The 20,134-nt window shown below is 42.6% G+C and overlaps 2 protein-coding genes across 8 annotated transcripts in view; one reads left to right on the plus strand and one right to left on the minus strand.

Annotated features, from left to right (window-relative positions):
- The first annotated feature begins 303 nt into the window (after positions 1 to 303).
- On the plus strand, positions 304 to 12,895 carry LOC149372022 (GTP-binding protein 8-like). 4 transcript variants are annotated; one of them, XM_089566385.1, is made up of 7 exons: positions 304 to 700; positions 2,195 to 2,293; positions 4,492 to 4,622; positions 4,799 to 4,898; positions 5,032 to 5,153; positions 8,692 to 8,799; positions 11,698 to 12,895. In XM_089566385.1, the coding sequence occupies exons 2-7, from the start codon at positions 2,204 to 2,206 to the stop codon at positions 11,702 to 11,704; spliced, it is 558 nt and encodes a 185-aa protein (XP_089422511.1). In that variant the 5' UTR covers positions 304 to 700; positions 2,195 to 2,203; the 3' UTR covers positions 11,705 to 12,895. The 4 variants fall into 4 exon arrangements, with proteins under 4 accessions (XP_089422511.1, XP_089422509.1, XP_089422510.1 ...); XM_089566383.1 differs by lacking the exon at positions 304 to 700 and adding an exon at positions 711 to 1,021; XM_089566386.1 differs by lacking the exon at positions 304 to 700 and adding an exon at positions 729 to 861.
- Positions 12,806 to 20,134, minus strand: part of mesh (sushi domain containing 2 mesh) — a 29,396-nt gene continuing 22,067 nt past the window's right edge. For 3 of the 4 annotated variants that reach the window (XM_089566381.1, XM_089566379.1, XM_089566382.1), the window contains 7 exons: positions 19,799 to 19,935; positions 18,993 to 19,122; positions 18,417 to 18,565; positions 17,607 to 17,730; positions 16,824 to 17,000; positions 15,654 to 15,795; positions 12,806 to 14,058 (listed from right to left, as the gene is read on the minus strand). In XM_089566381.1, the coding sequence (XP_089422507.1) occupies positions 13,980 to 14,058; positions 15,654 to 15,795; positions 16,824 to 17,000; positions 17,607 to 17,730; positions 18,417 to 18,565; positions 18,993 to 19,122; positions 19,799 to 19,935 (938 nt within the window). In that variant the 3' untranslated portion in view covers positions 12,806 to 13,979. The remainder of the gene's footprint in view (positions 14,059 to 15,653; positions 15,796 to 16,823; positions 17,001 to 17,606; positions 17,731 to 18,416; positions 18,566 to 18,992; positions 19,123 to 19,798; positions 19,936 to 20,134) is intronic. The other variant, XM_089566380.1, reaches the window with a different exon arrangement.

The following is a 20,134-nucleotide window of genomic DNA, read 5'->3' on the forward strand; positions in this document are numbered from 1 at the left end:
CATGTACACAATACGACAACGACCTGCGCAGCCGCAGGGTCATTAAACCTTGCTGTTTTAGATAAATACCAATAAAAAATATTAAGCAAAGCCTTCAGCGGCATTCAGGCGATCCACCCGTTGCCTCGATCAGGCGGAGAGCTCAGCGGCTCTTCGCGACATGAAGCCCAATCAAGTTTTCACGCCTAAAGTGATCAAATCAGGGTTTTAACATGTCCTTCGAAGCTTCGGACCAAGCACAGTATCGTCTTCCCACTCCTTTACAACCGTATCAGCCGAAACACTGCCTGCGGGAACCGAAACATCAGACGCAGCAGCCGTCGCGACGAGGCGCGCGCCGAGCGGTCAGGAGGCGAGTAATGGCGGCGTGATCACGTGATCAAAGATGGCAGCCCCCATGATACGCCGCTGTAAAGCGTGTATAGTGTGATGTGCGATGTCAGCGCACTTTAAAAATCCCCAGGTAGTCTAAATTATTCTGGAGCCCTCCACTATAACACCTCTCTCTTCTTTCACTCCCTCCTTCCTCCCTTCTTTTACGGCGCGGTTCGGGTGTCCACCGAGATGTGAGACAATTACTGCGCCAGTTCCTTTCTCAAAAACCAATTTTCAATTTTCTCTTTTGGAAAAGTAGAACCCCCGTCATAACCACCAATGAAGAGAATTCATCTGGCAACTCATTCAACATGGCCGCGCCCACGTATGTTTCGGAGCATGTTTTGGTGGTTGCAGAAACATGGTGCTGAACGGCATCTCTCGTTCGTGTGTAGTTAATATTTGTCGCCCTTTCTCTGCAAAAGTATCCCCTAAAAAAACAAACATTCAGTACATCAACAGGTGCACTGGACTGCAAAAACATCTGCAAGTACCGCTTTTTCATGAAAATGAAGCGCCTTTCGTCCCCAGTATCAACGAAATGAAGAAGGCCGAGTCCCTCTTCGTCAGCAGCCCAGGCCATGCACTGTCTTTTTTAACGTCTGCTGTGCGTCCTGAACAGTACCCTCAACATAATATGCCGGAGGTAACAGGTTGCTGAAACTATCGTTAAAAAATGTGGAAGTTTTGCAGCCGTGGGGCTGAAAAGTTGGTCCGTTTGATTACTATCGACGCTGAAAGTTTACAAAACGGAATGTTCGCAAAATATTATTTTCCTTTGACAGAGAAGAAAAAAAAATGACGCTGACCAAAAGACAGCGTGGTTTGTAAATGGACAACTTGCAGAATTGCAGGAAAGTTGACTTACAGGAAGATGTTGTCTAACCAAGAACCCTCGTTCACAGACCGCGTTTTCACTTCCTGCCCCTCTGCCTGAAGGGGTTAGCGCGAGGGGAGGTGAGTCAGTCGCCCTCCACTGTATACTTCTTCGAAGTAAATCCCCTCAATAAACTATTGAGGGGCTTTACTTCGAAGAGGTGAGGGCCGCCCCCTAATCTGCATGAACCTGATGCCCCGACGGTCACCACCAGCTTTCAAGTAGAGTGTAAACGGAAGTTTACAGTCATGCACTCCCTTGACGGGTGCCTGTCCCTACCCGCTTTCCGCATTCCCACCCCTGATCTATTGTGTTCTTTCAACAACTGCCCTCCAAATTGTAAAGAACGCTCGATATTCTGCAAGTTGTCAGTTTCAAGGATTGGAGACTTTCCGTGCAGTCTAGGCACGCAGGACTTCAGTCTTGTGTGAGCAGACAAAGGTAGGGAATGCGATCGAAACAACGTCGCAGAAGTTCAGAGTCCTCGCTTACCTTACATTTCGTAAAACTTTTACTGACAAATGGCGCCACTCTTTACGTTTATGCTTGAGCCCGTTTTAGTGCTTTAGGAGGCCAAAAGGACTGTGCATGGTGCGCTTAAGAAATTGTGTGACTCAGCGAAATCAGGATTAAGTTGGTGAGGGCTAGTTGTTTATTCGTCTATGTTGGTTATTCATCTCTCAACATTAAGCAGCGAAAAAAAAACGAGGACGCTGAAGAAACAGAGACGACACCACAAATGTTGCCGTCCCTTCAGAGTCAACAATGACAGATGATAACATTTTAATTGGACTTAAAATTGGTAATCTGTTCCTGTCATGTCTGTGTTTTTTCGCCGTCCTCGTTTTTCGCGCTGCTTAATCTTTCAAAACGAAGTCTGTGTGCTTTCATCTAGCATTTGCTTGAAAAGTCACAGTGGACATTTCAATTTTTTAATTACAGATCGCTGTGATGGGCATTAGCAATGTTGGAAAGTCATCGCTTCTTAGAGCCATGTTTTCTCAATCTCCTGAAGTGGTCGTGAAAATCTCCAAAACTCCAGTAAGACTCTTTTTAATGCAGGTGCTGATAATTGTGCCTTCGTTGTGACTCTTGAGCCGTGCCTCGGTCATATTGCGGTGTGCTAGCTACCAGGGGTGAAGTTTCTCAACTAACACATTCATTAGCAGCTCATTTACTCGTGTGCTTCCTGGGAGAGTATTACATTTTCTAAGAAAGGTTCCCTCACGTCTCCCAGCCATGCCAGCTTTTGTCGAAGCAGACACTATCTCACCAAGCATGTAACAGTGATGAATTACAGTAGCCTTTGCTGTCACTGTTGCTATGTCCTTCCAAAAGGCAGATTTTGGTATTGCTGTCTTAAAAACTTTAAACAACGTTTTACAGCAGGTTTTCTATATACGCATTATTTTGTCCCGAGGGTTAGGCATCTTGTGCAATCTTGTTCTTCAAAACTAAAATTGTAGTATAATCTGTGCTAGGCCTGGAATGCAGGAATGCATGTATACTGTGCTGTGTTTTGTTGTCATGCATGCATAGCAGGCAGTATTACTAAAGAAACCTTCATGCACTCATTTTGTTACGTCAGTGGTAAGCACACAAGTGACAACAACGGTGGCTTAACATCTATGTCACATCTACTCAAAGTCCTCACCTGTACTTGGCGTCTCGATGCGAGCATCTGTTTTTTTTTTTTTTAATTTTCCTCTTGGTGGTCTCACGCACTACAGATGAGGTCTGTAAGGATTGAAAATGCAAGCGTTGGCAAAAGCACAGACGTCTAATGCACATGATGAGACAGGCAAACACACACAAAAAAAACTATATCAGCCAAGCAAGCAAATGCAGACAAGCACATGAGAGACAGGCCACGAGCTCATGTTAAGGTGGTGCAGAGAACACATGACAAAGAGAGATACTGCGTGTTATGGTGCCATGGGGCTGCTGCAAAACCAGCAGAGCCTCTTCACCGCTGTCTGGTGTTGCATCAGCCCCGGGTCAGAACACCCTCCAGAGCACTGGCAGGAGCGTCGCCATCCTGATTCCACTTAATTCCACCCTCTGCATAACAGCACACACACTTTTGTCCCTGCTACTTTGTTGTCCTCTTCTTTCTATGTAATTCATCTGTTTTTTTTTATTTAGTCACATTCTACATTCCTTATCTTCTTTTTTTTCCCTCTCCACTTTTGTCTCTTATCTTCTCCGCCTACCTTTTTTACTTGAATTTTGACAATGCCATTCTGTAGAGCGTCAACTTAGTCATCAGTGGTTCATGTAGATACAGATACCAGCTGCAAACATATCCAGCAATCTTGCAAAGAAGGCCAAGTGGTTAGAGGCATCAGCCTGGCACCCAGGAGGCATGAGCTTTAATCCCATTTAAATTTAAACTTTTCTTCAGTGTATTATGCGAGCCTTCCCATGGTGTGGATAGGTGTACGGATGGACTACAATTTGCAGACAAGATGTGAAAGTGAAGCCCTTAAATGCATTCCCGCATTAAAACTGGAGCAAATTGCATAATCATGTGGTTGTATGTCACTTAGTTTGGATGCTTTCCAGTAAGGTTTATTTAAAAGAATAAAAAAGGTAGAGGAATGGGAAGTGCCATAGTGTGTACGCAACTGCTTTAATCACCACTAATAGGCCGCTGCGATGGCTAAGTGGTTATGGTGCTTGGCTGCTGACCCGAAAGGCACGGGTTTGATCCCAGCTACAACTGTCGCATTTTGATGGAGGCGAAATACTAGAGTCCCATGTACTGTGCGATGTTAGCGCACAGTAAAGAACCCCAGGTGGCCGAAATTATCTGGAGGCCTCCACTACGGCATCCCTCATAGCCTGAGTCACTTTGGGACATTAAACCCATAAAACCAAACTAAAACCAATCACCCTTCATGTCAGAAATTTCCATACATTAAACATAAGTAGAGCCGTCTGTAGCATGCTTGCATGTTTATTGTTTTTCATCGGTTTTTCATTGAAGTACATCACTTCCCCAACTTCATCTGTGAGTTTCGATTCACTTTTGAGCACAGTGTAGGCTTTGCCAGTCAGAAGCAGTCAGAGTATTCTTTTTCTTGAGTCACATAAAAGGAAATACTGAAATCCATAAAGCCATGAGCTTGAGCTCATTGGGTTAAGCAAGCTCTAAAAAGCAGATTCTCTGCAATGCCCTTGCTCTATTGTTTGTGCTTTCCTCACCCTTTCAAAGTAACTGGACTTTTTTGTTTCAGGGGCACACAAAAACACTAAACTTTTTTGCTGTTGGAAAGAAGTTGTGCCTGGTCGACATGCCTGGCTATGGTTTCAGACAGCCAAAGGACTTTGCCGTGTTTTCATCGCAGTTCCTTTCTGGCCGCAAAAAGTAAGCTTGTTAAAGGTTCATGCCATGTTTTGAGAGCTACAGCTGCTTGCTGTGTGCACTTCACAGCTTTAGGCTGCTAGCTTTAAGAGTTACTGTCTGTAGATCTCATGTGAAATAGGTTTTTCTGGTCGACATTTTCCTTTACTATTTTGTTGTACTGTATCCTGGTTTTCCAGCTTGAAAAGGACACTCCTTGTGATCGATGCTGCACAAGGTTTTCAAGACTATGACCAAGATGGCATAGAAATGCTGGAGACTCTCGGGGCACCGTATGCTGTGAGTATTCGTCTTGTGGAACAACCGATGGTAATTGCATGCAAATCGGTCATCTGGTTGATTTTGCATTGCCTGCTCTTTTGACTAGCATGGCAGCCTGTGCTGCACCTGATGATTGATATCTTTCTGGCAGTTGGTTCTAACCAAAATTGACAAGGCCAAAGATTCTGCCATACTTAAGAACTTGATGTTCATTATGGAGCTACGAGATCGCTACATGTCAACACTATGCTTTCCTCAGCCTTTTCTGGTCAGGTAAGCATAATTTTTTTCAGATTTGTTCCAACCATGCTTATGGAAGTGTTTGTTAAGGAATCATAGTTTGCTCAGGTGCTCAGTTATCAAGATGTTTGGCTGCTGAGCCTGAGAATGTGGGCTTGGTCCCGTTCGTGCCTGTTCATGCCTGTTCATGCCTGTTCATGTCTGTTCATGCCTGTTCATGCCCGTTCAGGGCTTGGTTCCGTTCAGGCAAAACACAAAGGCACCCATGGGGTGTGTGGTGTCAGCACACGTTAAAGAACCCCGGGCTGTCAAAATTAATCTGTAGCTGTCCGCTGCAGTGCCTCTGTTCCTCTTCCTTCTTCAGCTGCCATCGTCATCCCTTCCCCACAGTGCGGTTCAGGTGTCCACCAACAGCAAGACACATACTGTAACTTTCCTTTCCAAATAACCAATTATTATTATCATTGTTCTTTCTGCTAAAGAAATAAAGCTGATTTCAGTAATTTTATGTTTTCTTATGCAAATGTCACCGCTGTGTCACAGAGGCACACAGAGGCTGTGTCACAGAGAGAGGTTCTTTAAAACAGTGCACTCTCTGTCATCTGACTCGTAGCACCATCATCCTTACTCATTAACTCCTTACTTAAAGGGACACTGAGGAGAAATTGAAGTTGGCTTGTATCGAGAGAATACCAGCTCCTGATTACAAAAACGCCACTCATACCGACAACAAAGCTCTTGTAACGTAGAAAAGAGCAAGAACCAAAATACAGGTATCGCTGCCACAGGCCAAACTCGCTAGTACAAGCGTGATGACGTCATAGGACAAAGCAGTGTTGCTAGAACCAATGGTTCTAGCACCTCTAGGACCCGAGAAGCCACAAATCCCTGAGGCACAGCCAATGCATGCGCAAATGTCCTTGAAGTCGCCAGATGGGGCCGCGTGCCCGGCAGCTACACGCGCTCCTGAAGCATCGGGACCAATCAGCGCCTGTTTTCCGGCGGTAGGCGGGCTCCCGGTATTCCGCTAGCGGTAACAAGGTACACGGTATGCTAAAGGTGTCTATTTGCGAGAACTTCGTTGACGACTTTGAGAACGAGATCCATCGTAATGCTGGCAAAACGCCAGTGCAAACGTAATCGAAGCGACTGTAGCGACGGCCGCAATAGCCGATAGATGCCTTCAACGTGCGGCCAGCGGTAGCTTTCTTTTCGGCTGCTGCTAGGCCGCACTGCTGGCCGCCAGAAATCACGGAGTCTGCGTTACGTCATGCGCACGTCATGTTTCACGTCACTTAGTCCTGTGTCATCATAGGAGAATCCCAAGTTTGAATCAGAGCGGCGGGAAAAACTTTTTCAACTTCGAATCCAAATTTCTTAGAAATAAATGCATCTTTCGCTGCCGGCCAAGTGGCAACAAAGCCATGACATGCCGAACTATCGGATTTTACTATAAAAAAATATTAATAGTGCTCTCCTCAGTGTCCCTTTAATGCAAACAGATGTATTCAGTTAGGGAGTAATTACGCATTAGCGTCCACCTGAGTGCAGCCCTAATTGAATTCTACTCCACCTTGGGAATTTCCGCCAAATACACTAGGCAGAGAGAAGCAAAGCATTCAAGTAATGATTTTTTTCATGCATGATAATGGATGTGCTATCAGTCATCATAAGTCCACCAGTGACATTGCATTATGCTGCGTGTTCTTTTGCCAGATATTTTGTTTTTCGTTCTTTATATACATTTTGTCCCCCCCCCCCCCCCCCCCCTCTCCTTGCTTCTAAAATACTGGAGCTCCTCAGTACTGCAAAAAATTAAATATAATCCTGAATCCATTTGTAGTATATGTCAGTAATAATGAAATTATAGTAATCTTATAAAGACGCTAGTGCATTTTTGGGAGATTTTTGCATTACTCTTTTGCCTCTGTCAGCATGACTGACCTTGTACCCTGCCAGCCATTGAATAGTGTAAAGAATCTAGTTTTCCCGAGTTTCACAAATATGCAATTCACAAAAAATTGGCTGTGCAAAAAATTTTAGCAGTTTATTGAGTTACAATGTGGCAGCAGATCAGCATGATGTGCTTATCGGCTGTTAGAAGTGGAAATTACGACGGAATTCTCCTTTAGGCTGGTTCTGTACTTGAAGTTATTTCCATAAATGTCTGCATTCACTCCTCACGGGTGCAGCTGACTTGCTAGGGCTGAAAGGGAAGCGTTTAAATGGTAGTCTTCATAACCCGCCCCACGAGTTTCTCTTTGGTAGTTTTTTCCTTTCGTTCTTGTGTCAAGCCCATCTCCTTTGTGTGAAGTACCCAAAACCCAATGATGAGCAGAAAATCCACTGGAGCTTTTGACGTTTTGTGAGTTAATTTCTGTTATTAGTAACATGTATCAATAAAAGGGGTGTTAGGTTCTGGTAGAGGCTGCAGAATTCAGCAGGCTTTTGAATTACTCTTAAAAATGTCACGGGCAGTAGGCATTGGTATGCTTTCCTTTTTTCTACTGCTGAGTTCTTATTATGGGTGTTGACGTGAGAGTAGGGCATAATGAATAGTGGTGAGCTGTGTTCTTGTCTTCACAGCAGCCGAAAACTTGCACATCTGTGAGGAGCTAGAGGCCTGCCACCTCGGTTTCACTAAATTTTGTGCTCACAAATTATTCTTCGGAGAGAGAGATACACTTTATTTGGTGACAAGTGAAGCACGCAGAAAGTCTTCGGCCTGTTGCACCAGGGCTAGTTGGTGTGAGGAATACAGGAAGTAGTGACATTACAGGATGTGAGGGCATTGGAAACAGTGTTCTAGATTGGCTTATGGGCAGGAGCAGTTCGGATAGGAGCGCTCGTAATGCACCTAAAAGAGGAAGAATTGGACTGGAGAGAGAAATATATTGAGCTGAATTTTTCAAAAGCTGTGGGTGTGAGTAACGGCGAGGTTTGGTTGGGTAGAAGGAAGTGTCTGCTGGGATTCACACAAATAATAGTAGTGTAGTAGTTCGTTAGTAAAGGTGCATTTTGGGTGGAGTGCTGTTCCACCTGACATGCAAGAGTAGTTTTGCGCGATTTGGTTTTTGTGGAGGAGGACTTCGCAAGCAGAGGGTGGACTTGACCAAGGGATCTTAGGTGCCTACAGTTGGATATCACGGGCAGTCAGCATACCAGCATATTGCCAGTAATCCCAGCGTGGCCAGATTTGCACTTGACAGTTACTATGGCAGGCATCAGAAAGTTCATTGTGGAGATCTTCGGTAAGAGTGTAGGATTGAAGAGCACGAACTGCAGCCATCGAGTCTCCATACATGATGTAAAAGGGGTAGGGAGGAAATTGGGGAAATGTAAATGATGGCATGAGCGATGAGCAGAAGCTGAAGGACAGTGGTGAAGGGAGGGGTAGTGTATGGTCCCACCATGTGGGTGGTCGGAGAAGAGGATTGGGGTAATATTCACCATCTACGACTTTGGCCAAATTCACAAAACATCCAGCTCGCAAAACTTGAGTCATTTACAGCATTTCAAATTGCTTTGTTGCTTTGTTTATACTAACAATATTTTCCTCTCCATGTTGCAGTTCAGTCACCCATGAAGGCATCGCTTTTCTACAAGCATTTGTAGCACACTTGTCTGGGCTTCTTCAGGTTGACGACGCACGATATGCACAGTCCTCACAATGCAACAGGTGATGGTACCCCGGTTTGTATGGTAGCATAACCTGGGGTAATATAACTGGGGTAATAATAGGTCTTAATTGCATTTGTTACACTATGTGCTGTTATATACATTAAGCAGGAGAATAATTAATAAAAATTATGTAATGTACAAAAGGAGGCTTCTTTCTATTTTATTTCAACACATTGAGCATGTCTACACTGTGCATGCCTTGTTTCTGTTTGCAGTGAACCTCCAGATCTTGTTTTGTGTGAGGGTGGTGACCAGTTAGTTACCCACAAGTGTCTTAAAACTGCTCCGCCAATTTCAATTTTAATGATTGCATTGCACAATAGCTGGTTGATAAGTTGGCATCCATCTGTGATATGGTTGCTCAACTCAAGAGAAGCTTCACAAATGTTGTTGTTTTTTATGTCATTACAACTTTTAACCATTTTTTTCCTTTTTGCTTAAGCTTTGTTATTTATTTATTTATTTATTTAACAATACTGTCAACCCTCGTGCGAGGGTCCTTACAGAGAGGGTATAAAAATTTCATAGAAAAACAGCACTATTCACAAGCATTGAATACATCAGCATGAAACGGTACATCATTCAGTCAAGCATCAAATGGCACTTTCAAGCTGGTGGTTATCCAGGGATCGTTCGAATTCATGCACATCACTCTGTTCCACAACACTCATTGGCAAATCATTCCACATTTCAACTGCATGAGGGAAGAAGGAATGTTTGAAAGTTTCACTACGGGCGTTGTGAGGCTGAATTATCCGACCATGATTTGTTCTAGAACTGCGTTTGCCTGGTGCTTGTATGTATGTTTCCTTCTGAATATTTATCTGTCCTTGGAAAACAAATTCGTTTCGAAATCACATCACTTACACTCACTAGCTGTAAGAACAGCATCACTGACGAATGTATTGCACATAATTAAGGCCCCTAATTTTCTGTGGCTGAAAATTTTAAATTCTGCATATTGGAAACAAAGAATCTGCACTATTCTATGGGAAGCATGCATGTTTCACGCAGCATCGGCTGCCATGCTGCCACTTACTGCCTCGCTGATTCATGTTCCGTGCTGCGCAGTTCTGTGCCCATATACCCTTTTTTTCCTACCCTATTTTTTTCACTGCTCTTTCACAGCCTTCTCTTCATTCTGAACTGCCAACCGCATTTCCTATGCACATTTGCAAAAATTCTTTTTTGCCAGTGCATGCCATGTGCTTTGCTTCGATGGGCTTAGGTCATTGACAAGTTGGCTTATACTCAGGAGCCTAGCTGAAGAAAAATTGGCCCTGTATTCATGGTTGGTTCCAAATATAACGCAGTATGCTTTCTGAAGACGTGATTCAAAGAAAAAGCTTGCACTGTATATTCCTACAGATACGGCAATATTGGTTTCAACAAGCACCAGTATCATTACTGGGCTTGTGGGTTTGTGGGGGTTTAACGTCCCAAAGCGACTCAGGCTGTGAGGGACGCCATAGTGAAGGGCTGCAGGAATTTTAGACCACCTGGGGTTTTTTAACGTGCACTGACATCACGCAGTACATGGGCCTCTAGAATTTCGCCTCCATCGAAATTCGACCGCCGCGGCCGGGATCGAACCCACATCTTTCGGGTCAGCAGCCGAGTGCCATAACCACTGAGCCACTGCGGCAGCATGAAGTGTTACTCTTCCCATAAAAGGAGTGGTAGCACGTTGCTGGCAGAGCCACAGCTCATGATGCATTAGCTTTCTTTTGAAGAGGAGGAGCAAGCACATTAAGGCATCAGCAGAACTTCATTCATTACCAGTTCCTACCTTTCAAGAAAGTCAAGATAATTAAATTAAATACATTCCCATCGTTCTGTCATCGCTAGTGATGTCCACAAACACCCACAATATAGTGAAAGTCAGGGGAATCTGGCTGCTGACACACAATCTTCTTTTTTTACATGACCGCTCTGCGCATGCACGCCTTCCTCCTCCAACTCTACCGGATTAAAACCATTGTTGAAAACAAACCGCAAACCCCCCCTGTGCAAGCGCAGTTCACATTAGCGACAGGCGTAAATGGCGGCAGCTGTCAAGCACATACTTGTCTCTCCACAGGCGAATCACGCCTGCATTCTCCCATGTATGTTTGTTTTTAACCAGTTTTTGCCCACTCCCTAGAGGACGCCACATATATTGTGAAATAGGCAGATTCTACAAAAAATGCTAAAATGCGAAATTTTCTGTACCATCACAGAAATCTAGGGGCCTCACACAATTTTACGAAAAACATATTCTTTTCCACTCCAGCTTTATTCCTCGCAAAAAATTGAGTCCGAAAAAGCCTCAGATTCGTTAAATATGGACACATTTTTGAACAACTAACATATTAGACTTTGAGTCACCCTGCTCCGACAAACAAATGTATTTACTGTTTTTGCCATTGATACCCTCTAATATGCTATAAAACCCAACACAACACATAGCACTGGCAGAATGTTTCCTATTCAGGCTTTTTCAATGGTGTGTAACAGCTCAAAATTCTGATTATGTAAAGTTGAAGGAATTACGCAGGTATAGAAAGGTGGTTTGTGGAGGTCTAATGTCCTAAAGCAACTCAGGCTATGAGAGTGAAGGGCTCCAGAAAGTTTGACCAACGGGGGTTCTAACGTGCATTGACTTCGCATAGTACACGAGCCTCTAGAATTTTGCCTCTATCGAAATTCGACCACTGTGGCCGGGATCAAACTCGCATCTTTCGGGTCAGTAGCCGAGCGCTGTAACCACTGAGCCACCGCGGCGACACAAGTGTAGAAAGAGTGCAAAGCCATCAGAATTTATTCATTGTAGGAAGGCAGCTTTTTGCATGGCTACCTACAATGTGTGCAGCGTAGCACAGTGAGGACATGTTTTCTATTCTTGTCCTCATTGCAGAAACTAGTTACTGTGACTGACGTTTGTTGATGTCATCTCCATGCAAAGCTTCACAGGCAAGTCAGGCTTATCAGCCGCTGTGAGGAAAAACTGTGCTTGTGGAAGAAGAAGATACTACCTGGTCGTGGCTTTTATCTCCTGTGGGCTCAAGACATATTGTCATGCTCTGTATGTTTCTTAAACCAGCTTGTTCCATTCTGGTGTAAGAAAGGCTGAAAATGTATGATTAGTACTAAGAGTCTGTGGATGCTTAAGGGTTGCAGCTCAGAAATGGAGCTTACACTGAGCTTTGTGGAAAAGACTGAGGATGGATTCATGTTAGTTTGCACAACTTTCTGTGGTGACATTTAATGTCACTCACATCCCTGTACTCATTATTATGGCCATAACATTGGTTAATTTTTTATTTGCACTTATGGTCTTGAAATTTGGTGTTGATTTCTCATCATGTACTTCTTCTTTTTGGTGGATGGCATGCAATTCGAGCGGTCACTGGTAACCCACATTTAATACGTTATATGCTGGTTCAGGAAATGAAATTTAGAAATAGCAGCCTGAGGATTTAAATAAAATAAAAGCACTGTGTTGCTACTGAGTATGTTAAATTTGCAGGTTTTATAGCTGAGGCTGCCATTGTCAGAGCATTACATTTACTATGCTTTACTGTTTGAGCTGTTTTGAAAAGTACAAAGTTGATCACATAAACGGAGCAGGCCTCCTAAATCAGTCCCAGTATCATCCAGTATCAGGATGTCTTTGCATTCACTTTCCAGTATCATGTATTGAGGGGACAGTACAATCCTCAGATCGAGGTCCACTCGCACATGACAGTGCGTATTTTAGAAAATGTACGATAATCAGTGCCTTAGTATGGTTAAGTGCAAACATGCAGTACCTCCCAGTTTCTAATGCACTATGTTTGGTTCTCAGGACCCTATTTTATTCACTGATGGCTTCATTTGCACAAGTCCTTCACTCTTCATTGTGCTAACTGTACAAGCCTTTCTGCCCTTGGTATGATAAGCTGCTATGAATGCAACTGTGGCTTTTATTTATACATCTTGAGAACAGTTATTTGATGTAGGTAAGGAAATCAAATAAACAACACTGACTTATATATTTTGTATTTATTCAGTCCATAAGAAGGTTAGGACATGCTACACTGTGTAAAAGCTATAGCATTTGTTCCAGATGTAAATACTTGCAACATGTACACACATGTATAAAAGTAGCCACAGTGGTTGGACTTCACCTTTGTAAGTTTTTCATGACAGTCCATATATATTGTGTAAAATTTTCTATGTACACTACATGGCAGCCTTTTCTGGTGAAAATGCTGGTTCTCAGCGAGACCTGAGCATAGCTGTCAGTGTTCAGTAACACTTGACATCAGAGTCCAAAGCATTTGTTAGGGTGGGCTAAGAAAAAGATAGGAAAATAATAATGCCCTGCCCAGACTGCTAATGGCACGGTGGGCCGTGGGACATACTGAAAGGTTAAGATCTCCAAAAGAGGTTTCTTTTTCAATGCTGAAGGAAGACCCAGTGCACCATCACTTCTGTTGTTGTGCATGTCTTATTCTCAAATTGAGAAAACTTTAGTATCTGTTTCACATCCACTGTGACCAAGTTCTTCAAGTTAGCAACAATTTTACTGCTCATTGCAGTTCATAGGAATGTCTCGTATTGAGAAGTTAGTTACGATGTAGCAGTGCAGAGGCAGAATTGCGCCAAGCCCCAAAACATGTGATAGTTTTCAGCGTCATTTGTTGAACAAGCTTCACATTGAGTGGGTGACTACATGTTCATTTTAAAGGGCCATACGTGTGGATTCATGTTTTCTGAACACTATAACGCACAAATTAGGTCATGTTTTTCAACCAAAATTTGTCGATAACTGCAGAAAGACCTCAGGATCGTGAAAACGAAAAGATCAAAAATTCTATTTCGTTTTTTTACCAATTTTTGGCTGCAAAGAGCCATGCTTCCCCTTAATCAGCTGTGGCCAAGGCACAACGACCACTGGCATCATCTTTTTCTACTTAGGAGAGTTTTCTGCTATGTGTCATGCCCAGACATCAGTGTGTATCTGCACACACATGCGCTCTGGAATTGGGGGTTTTATGTTAAGCAAGCAAGAAAATTGGCACGAATTTCAAGCAGGCCATTGTTGCTATGGGTGCACAGACTGTGAAGTATGACGTGTAAAACCTGGAAATGAGAGGGTGCCTATTTACAAAATGCTCTTTCTCCTTCTGTTGTCACCCAAATGGCACACTTTGTTCAAGTTGTCGTCTCGCTCAGCTTCTCTGGGGCTGGTCCATGGTAGGTCTTCGCACTGCGCTCAGGGAACTTACTGAAACTCAAGAAGAAAGAGAGGATTATCACTCAATGCTTTGCATAAAGGCAATTGAATGCATATATTGCAAGCTGCAGCTGTAGGCATGAGAAATATAACCGTGAGTTAGTGTCGCAACTCGCAGCCCTACAGAACAGATTTATGGCTGAAGAGAGTGTAGTGCCATGTGTTTTGAAATCAAGGTTGCGAGTATGTGCAGTTTTCTCTTTGCTTTTTACAATGTGCACACAAATATCTTGTTCGCTATTAATAGCATTATTACGAATAACATGGCTATGAATAGCGAATTGGCCGTAAAGCCCTCAGGGCTTTGCCCCTCATGTAAGGCCCTCACCCGAGGGCCTTTGAGGTATTTGTAATAAAAAAATTAAAAATATAGTCATTTTGATGCTAGTACTCATGCTGTTACTGAGCACATTATTTAATTATAACTGCTCAAAAGGGAGCAACTCAATTTCCTAAAACATTATAGACCACGTTGCTGATGCGGGAACAGTGAGTCATGTACTACAGCATGGACCCACAACTGTGCAGTACAAAAGTGCTCGAGGTAGTGCACGGCTGTGTTTGTGTGTGCTCACTGAGAGTACCATGTGTTGGGCAAAGTGGTCCAAAGAAAAGTCTGGGGAACCATGGTGGGTTGTATCAGGTTCAGTATTAGAACAATTTTTTTGTTACCATTCTTCATGGAAATAACAGGCAGAGAAGTAATCAGCGCTTAACGCAGGGTGTAATAATCCCATGGTCATATTTATCTATGAGGGACATCCACGAGCGCCAACTGTAAAGTTTTCAAAGCGTGTACAGATTGAATAACACAGAGTGCTGATCTGTAGTACACCCCTACGAGCAAGACTGCTTTGGTTTTCAGCATAGCGATGCCCTTTTGTCTCAAATTATGATCATGTCAAAGGAAACTTTTCAAATTTGGTCCTGATATCTCCTTGTCATTGTTCTGCACTGCTTTCAGGATGTCAGTTGTACTACTTTTTTTTTACTCATTGCTTTAAGGAGTTTCATTATTTAAACAATTTAACTTATTTTATGACTTTTGAAAGTGCTGTTGGGTGCGAAAGAATTGAACGGATAAACGTCGTTCCAAAGCCACAATGTCATGTGCATGCAATGTGTAGGCAGCTATCTTAAAACCATTCTCTGTATTCATTTCAAATGCCTGGCTTACAATAGCTCAACGTGGCTCATCACAGTGGGTTAAAAAATATAAGCTGCAGCTGTTAATGGCTTATTATACCCCAGCAATGGTCAAAACTGGCACAAAAGAAGTTGCGTATACATTTGTGTACACCGTGATTGAAAGGATGATACTTGTTTATTATTAGTGTCAAAGAGGGTTGGGTAGCACAGGTTGGACAAGGACACCAAAGGATAAGCAGGCAAGACAGACATGGCACTGTGTTTGTCTTGGCCATATGTGTTCTGTGTCTTTTGATAGCCCGCATAAAAGTTCAGCGATAAAAATAAGCACATTGTCATCATCCCTGTTGCTCTGCCTGTAGACCCGGCTTAGACGACATGCCTCTCAGTCTATACAACTCTATGCGAAGTCTCCCTAGTAGGAAAATTAAATGGGAACTTACTCTCCATTGGAGCCTGTGTAGTGGCTGTTTTTGTGGCGATTACGCTTGAAGAAGCAGAAGAAGACGATGCAGAAGATGATGGCAATTGGCAGCAGGATGCCCAGCGTGATGCCGGCTATTTTGCGAGCATAGCTGGCATTGCCTGGAATATAAAGAAATTCATTTTCTCACTGTCCTGTTCATTTACGCTGACCGACTCTCCAATCTGGCTGTGAACAAGTGCACATTTCTGGAGCTCTTTTATCGCCTCTGTTATGCGTGCTTCAGTTAAGCTGCCTTCTTTACATGGCTAGGCAATCACATTTGCTTTGTGCATCTTGCTTCTGTTTGGCAACTGTTAGCATACAACCGGAAGCATATATAAGATAGTGGTAGTTTTGCTATTTGGTCTGTAAGGAAGAAAACTAGCACAGTTTCTATTCTTCATTTTACTCTTAACATTAGAAGTAAGGGTAACAAATTAAGCAGTAAATACAGTTATTACTGTGAATATTTGGTGCAGTGTTTACGTCCAGGCAACATTGCTACATATATATACGGTTTAAAGCTATCCAGATGTTTCGGGAACATACCACCACACATTTTGAAGATGCTGATTTAAATGGACACTGAAGACAACTCCATCCAGCTATTGTTCTAAGTAAAAATTGATTTCCTGGCTATATTGACGTTTGTCCGGCAACAAAAGATGCATTTGTCAGTGAGAAAATGAAATTTAATAATCTTCCCGCCAGTCAAATCAAATTTGTGGCATCATTATCAAAAATGACGGGTTGCCACCATTTTGAAGTCGGTGGCAGTGTAGCGTAGCCTCTGGCATCCGCCCAACACTTTTTACTTGCAAAATCAGCGCTGATGGCAGCACCTGTGTTTTGTTCTTTTTAGTTCTTTTTTTTTATAGTTTATAAAAGCTCCGTTTGCGGTGGCAGTGGTCTCTTTGTTATTAGAATGTGGTACCTTAACTGTACAGATCAACTTCTATTCATTCTCAGTGTTCCTTTTAAGTTTGTAGCGATGTCTGTCTGTTTCTTTATTGTTTGTTTGCCTTTTTTTATTACGTGTTGTAGAACCTGCAAACTTCTGCACTCTGCTGTTAGTTCTGTTGGTTGCAGTGTACTGTAACACGTTTTCCAGGGTTGAAATATTTGCGCGTCAGTCTGAAATACTCACTGATGCACGTGACGTCGACACCCCACGACCACAGACCGTACTCCTTGCACTGGCGCACCTCGTGCCCCACAAGACGGTATCCCTCGTTGCATGTGAACCGCACTGTGCGCCCCACAAAGTTTCGGATCTCGCTCTTGCGACCATTGGCTGGCTTGTCAATAGCTGGGCACCGAATAACTGCGATAGCAAGGAGAGAAAGGCAAATCATTCAGTGAGCCCTGTATGTTGCTGGTTGCAAATGTGACTTAGTGATGACATGTGTTTGCAATGGATAGGGCGGCACTGACGTGCCCGAAGTCATGAGACAGTATTTTCAAGTGAATGCTTAATGATGATCTGGCTGCTGCTAGCTTAAAAACATGGCATAGAGGGAAATACAGCATTCACAAAGCTATGCAGTGCACCATCTAGGTTCTTTTGTTTACTTTTTAAATTATTAACTTGCTTTGTTCACCCTATCTTTAATCATACTGAGAGCCTGACATGCATCAGCCCTCAAAGGAAAGCCTGAATCATTCAAAAACTATGTAACTGGCATGACACCTGCTTGCCATGTGTACTGCTGCATGCATTTCCCTCATAGGCATTGTAAGGTAGAATGTATTAGTAAAACCAGTATTAGAATGTTGTGGTTTTGGAATTTACTTAGGATTTTTTTTTTACTTCTTTTCTAGTGATGCTATTGATTCACACTACTTCTAACAATTTTCTTGTGTTATATAATTTTGAGGAGAACATCAAGGGCTTAGTAAAATGACTTGCTAGTCTGAACAATGTTTGTACCTTCCTCTCGGACTTCCCTGGCGACAGCTTGAACAGCAGCCTCGTTAGATTTTGTGGTGGCAGCATATCTTTTGTCCCCAGTCACAATGAAGTCGTATATGCAGGCCTTTGATCCAGAGCAAGTCTGTGAAAAAAACGGAAGGGTAGTTCGTGCATTCATTATGCATTCAAAGCATATAAAAGCAAGGCATGCAGGCAGAGTGTACGTTTGATGAGCAGCAAACATTTTCAAATGTCACATCTAGTAGTGAACACACAATAGGCCTAGAGTGTGCTCATTTTCTTCCTTTTTTGTGTGTTTATATTTTTATCATTACATTTTGATTTGTCTTCTCTTAGCTGCACTAAAAAACTATAAAGCTGTACCCTTGTTCTTAGAAGTAGCATTTAGTATGACCGAGTGCTTGTAAAATATGCACTTATATATAGGTAGGCATTGATGCACTGTTGGCCATTTCAGCTTGCACTGTGACATGTCTTGTTGTTATCATAGCATTGTGAAATTACATCCCATCTGCTTTAATAGTAAGTTTCAACCTTTTTTTTTATCTTACTCGACGCCATCGCTTTGGAGTGAAGGCTTCCAATCGCCACTGTCACAAGATTGTGCAGTGGACACCATTGTGTGGACAACCACTGCATACAAATCTTTAATATTACGCTAAAATTAGCTAAAATTAGTCTGCCTTGTACTTTCTCTACTCTCAGGCGTTATACATCTTGATCATCACTTCATATATACAAGGTCATCTGTTTTTGTGCTGGCTGTTAATTTTGGCTCTTATGCCATCTAATGCACAGTGGTCTTACATCAGCAACATCCTGTGGCCTGAACGTGAAATTTTGTGGTATCCGTGGCGGGTCTTCTAGGTACGGCAGGAAGGACTGGTCATCGTAGTGGCCAAACTTGTAGCCCATTATGTCGTGGTTGAAGAGAGAGTTGGATTCGTTTAACCTCCCTGCAAGAGAACAGAACACAATGAGTAAGGCAACTGTTGATAATCGTGATCCTTTGCTTTCTTTCTTTTTTAAAGAAGAGCTTTAGCCTGTGATCCTTTGCTTTCTTTCTTTTTTAAAGAAGAGCTTTAGCCTGTGTTCTTGCATGACCCACTGATCTCCTTATTCAGATATAATGAGCAAAGAGCTCTTAGTTCTCATGCTTATTATCACACGTTGCACTGCATGCACTGACTACTGACTGGATTCTTAGGAATCAGCATTCCGCTACATTTAAATATTTTTATTTGGTTGTTGTAAAGCAACGGAACCGAGGAAAGCAGCAGCATTTTACTCCAGGCTTCTGCGGCAAATTTTACTAAATATTCAACCTTTCACGGGTGCTTGAATTGTAAGGTAAAAATGAAAATGATCTCTGTGGATACTTACATAGGTTGCCAAACTGATGGTAAATCTGGTCTAATGTGGCTGTAATTGGCACGAAGGCATTTCCATGCGGAGGCATCAAATCATTCTCCATGCGCCTATCCCAGAATCCTAGTAGCCCTCTTGTAATATTCTGAAAGGTAAAAGGCACACAACTTTCAACTTACAAAAAAATCACCAGTAGATGTGCATAGACCTGGTGCTAATTATCACCTGGGCTTTACTGTACTTAGTATAATACACAAATTTTACCACGCTGTTTATTCACGCATGACATGACTCACAGTATGTGACATGGTTTCTCACTGATAGCTTCATGCTACGTAGATGTAGACCCGTGCATTGTTGCTGCAGCAGTCATGACAAGTTTTAATATATGCAAACACGCATGATGAGGCAAGGTTTTTAGAATAAGATTGAGTTCAGTGTTCACACTAGTGTCAATATTTGCCTAATTTTCTGTATGTTTTGCCAAAAAACCCTAAAGAATCTGAGTTCCTTCTCGAGCTCCTCAAACATTTTGCTTTAATAGAACTTGAATTTGAGGTCTTAATCACTGAACGAGCATCAATATAGTGTGGAGTAAAACATTTTTTTTAAGAACCTGCATTCTGCGAGTGACCTAAATGTGTACCTGGTATAAGTATTTGCTGAGTGGAGTTTAATGTCCTTCTTGAGTACTATTTGATGTCACATAATGGGTGATTTCATGAAAACAGGTGGCTGTTCCTTGCTTATATATAGTGAAATCATTTATCTCTCCTTTATAGTTAGCAACATGGCATCATGCTACACAAGCATGTACTTACTTTAAATTCCACTGGTAGAAAGACATTCAGAGATAGCTGCTCGTCCTTGACCAAGACTTCTACTCCAGCCCCGGAATCAAACATGCACACAATCTTGGACATGTTGTAGTAGCCAGTTGGCTGGTAAATTGTCACACCTAATGAGGGAAAACAAAGCGAAAGAGCCACGTCACAGGCTGATGTCATACACATGACTTTACATTCTAAATTGTGCTTCAAGATCTAAACATTTAGAGACTTTCGTCTCCTTTTCATTTTCCATTTTTGCTACTCTATACTACAAACAAAGCAACTGACTGATGTGAGTACTGTAGGGCCCTTTCACTTTGCCTAGGA

The sequence above is a fragment of the Amblyomma mixtum genome, chromosome 1 (assembly GCF_055824585.1).
Source record: "Amblyomma mixtum isolate Tamu chromosome 1, ASM5582458v1, whole genome shotgun sequence".
Taxonomy (NCBI): Eukaryota; Metazoa; Arthropoda; class Arachnida; order Ixodida; family Ixodidae; genus Amblyomma; species Amblyomma mixtum.

Coding starts and splice junctions, on each gene's coding strand:
- LOC149372022 (XM_089566383.1), top strand. CDS start 737: ATGGTGCTGAACGGCATCTCTCGTTCGTGTGTAGTTAATATTTGTCGC. Junction 2,294..4,491: donor TGAAAATCTCCAAAACTCCA/GTAAGACTCTTT, acceptor TTTTTGTTTCAG/GGGCACACAAAAACACTAAA. Junction 5,154..8,691: donor CCTCAGCCTTTTCTGGTCAG/GTAAGCATAATT, acceptor TCCATGTTGCAG/TTCAGTCACCCATGAAGGCA.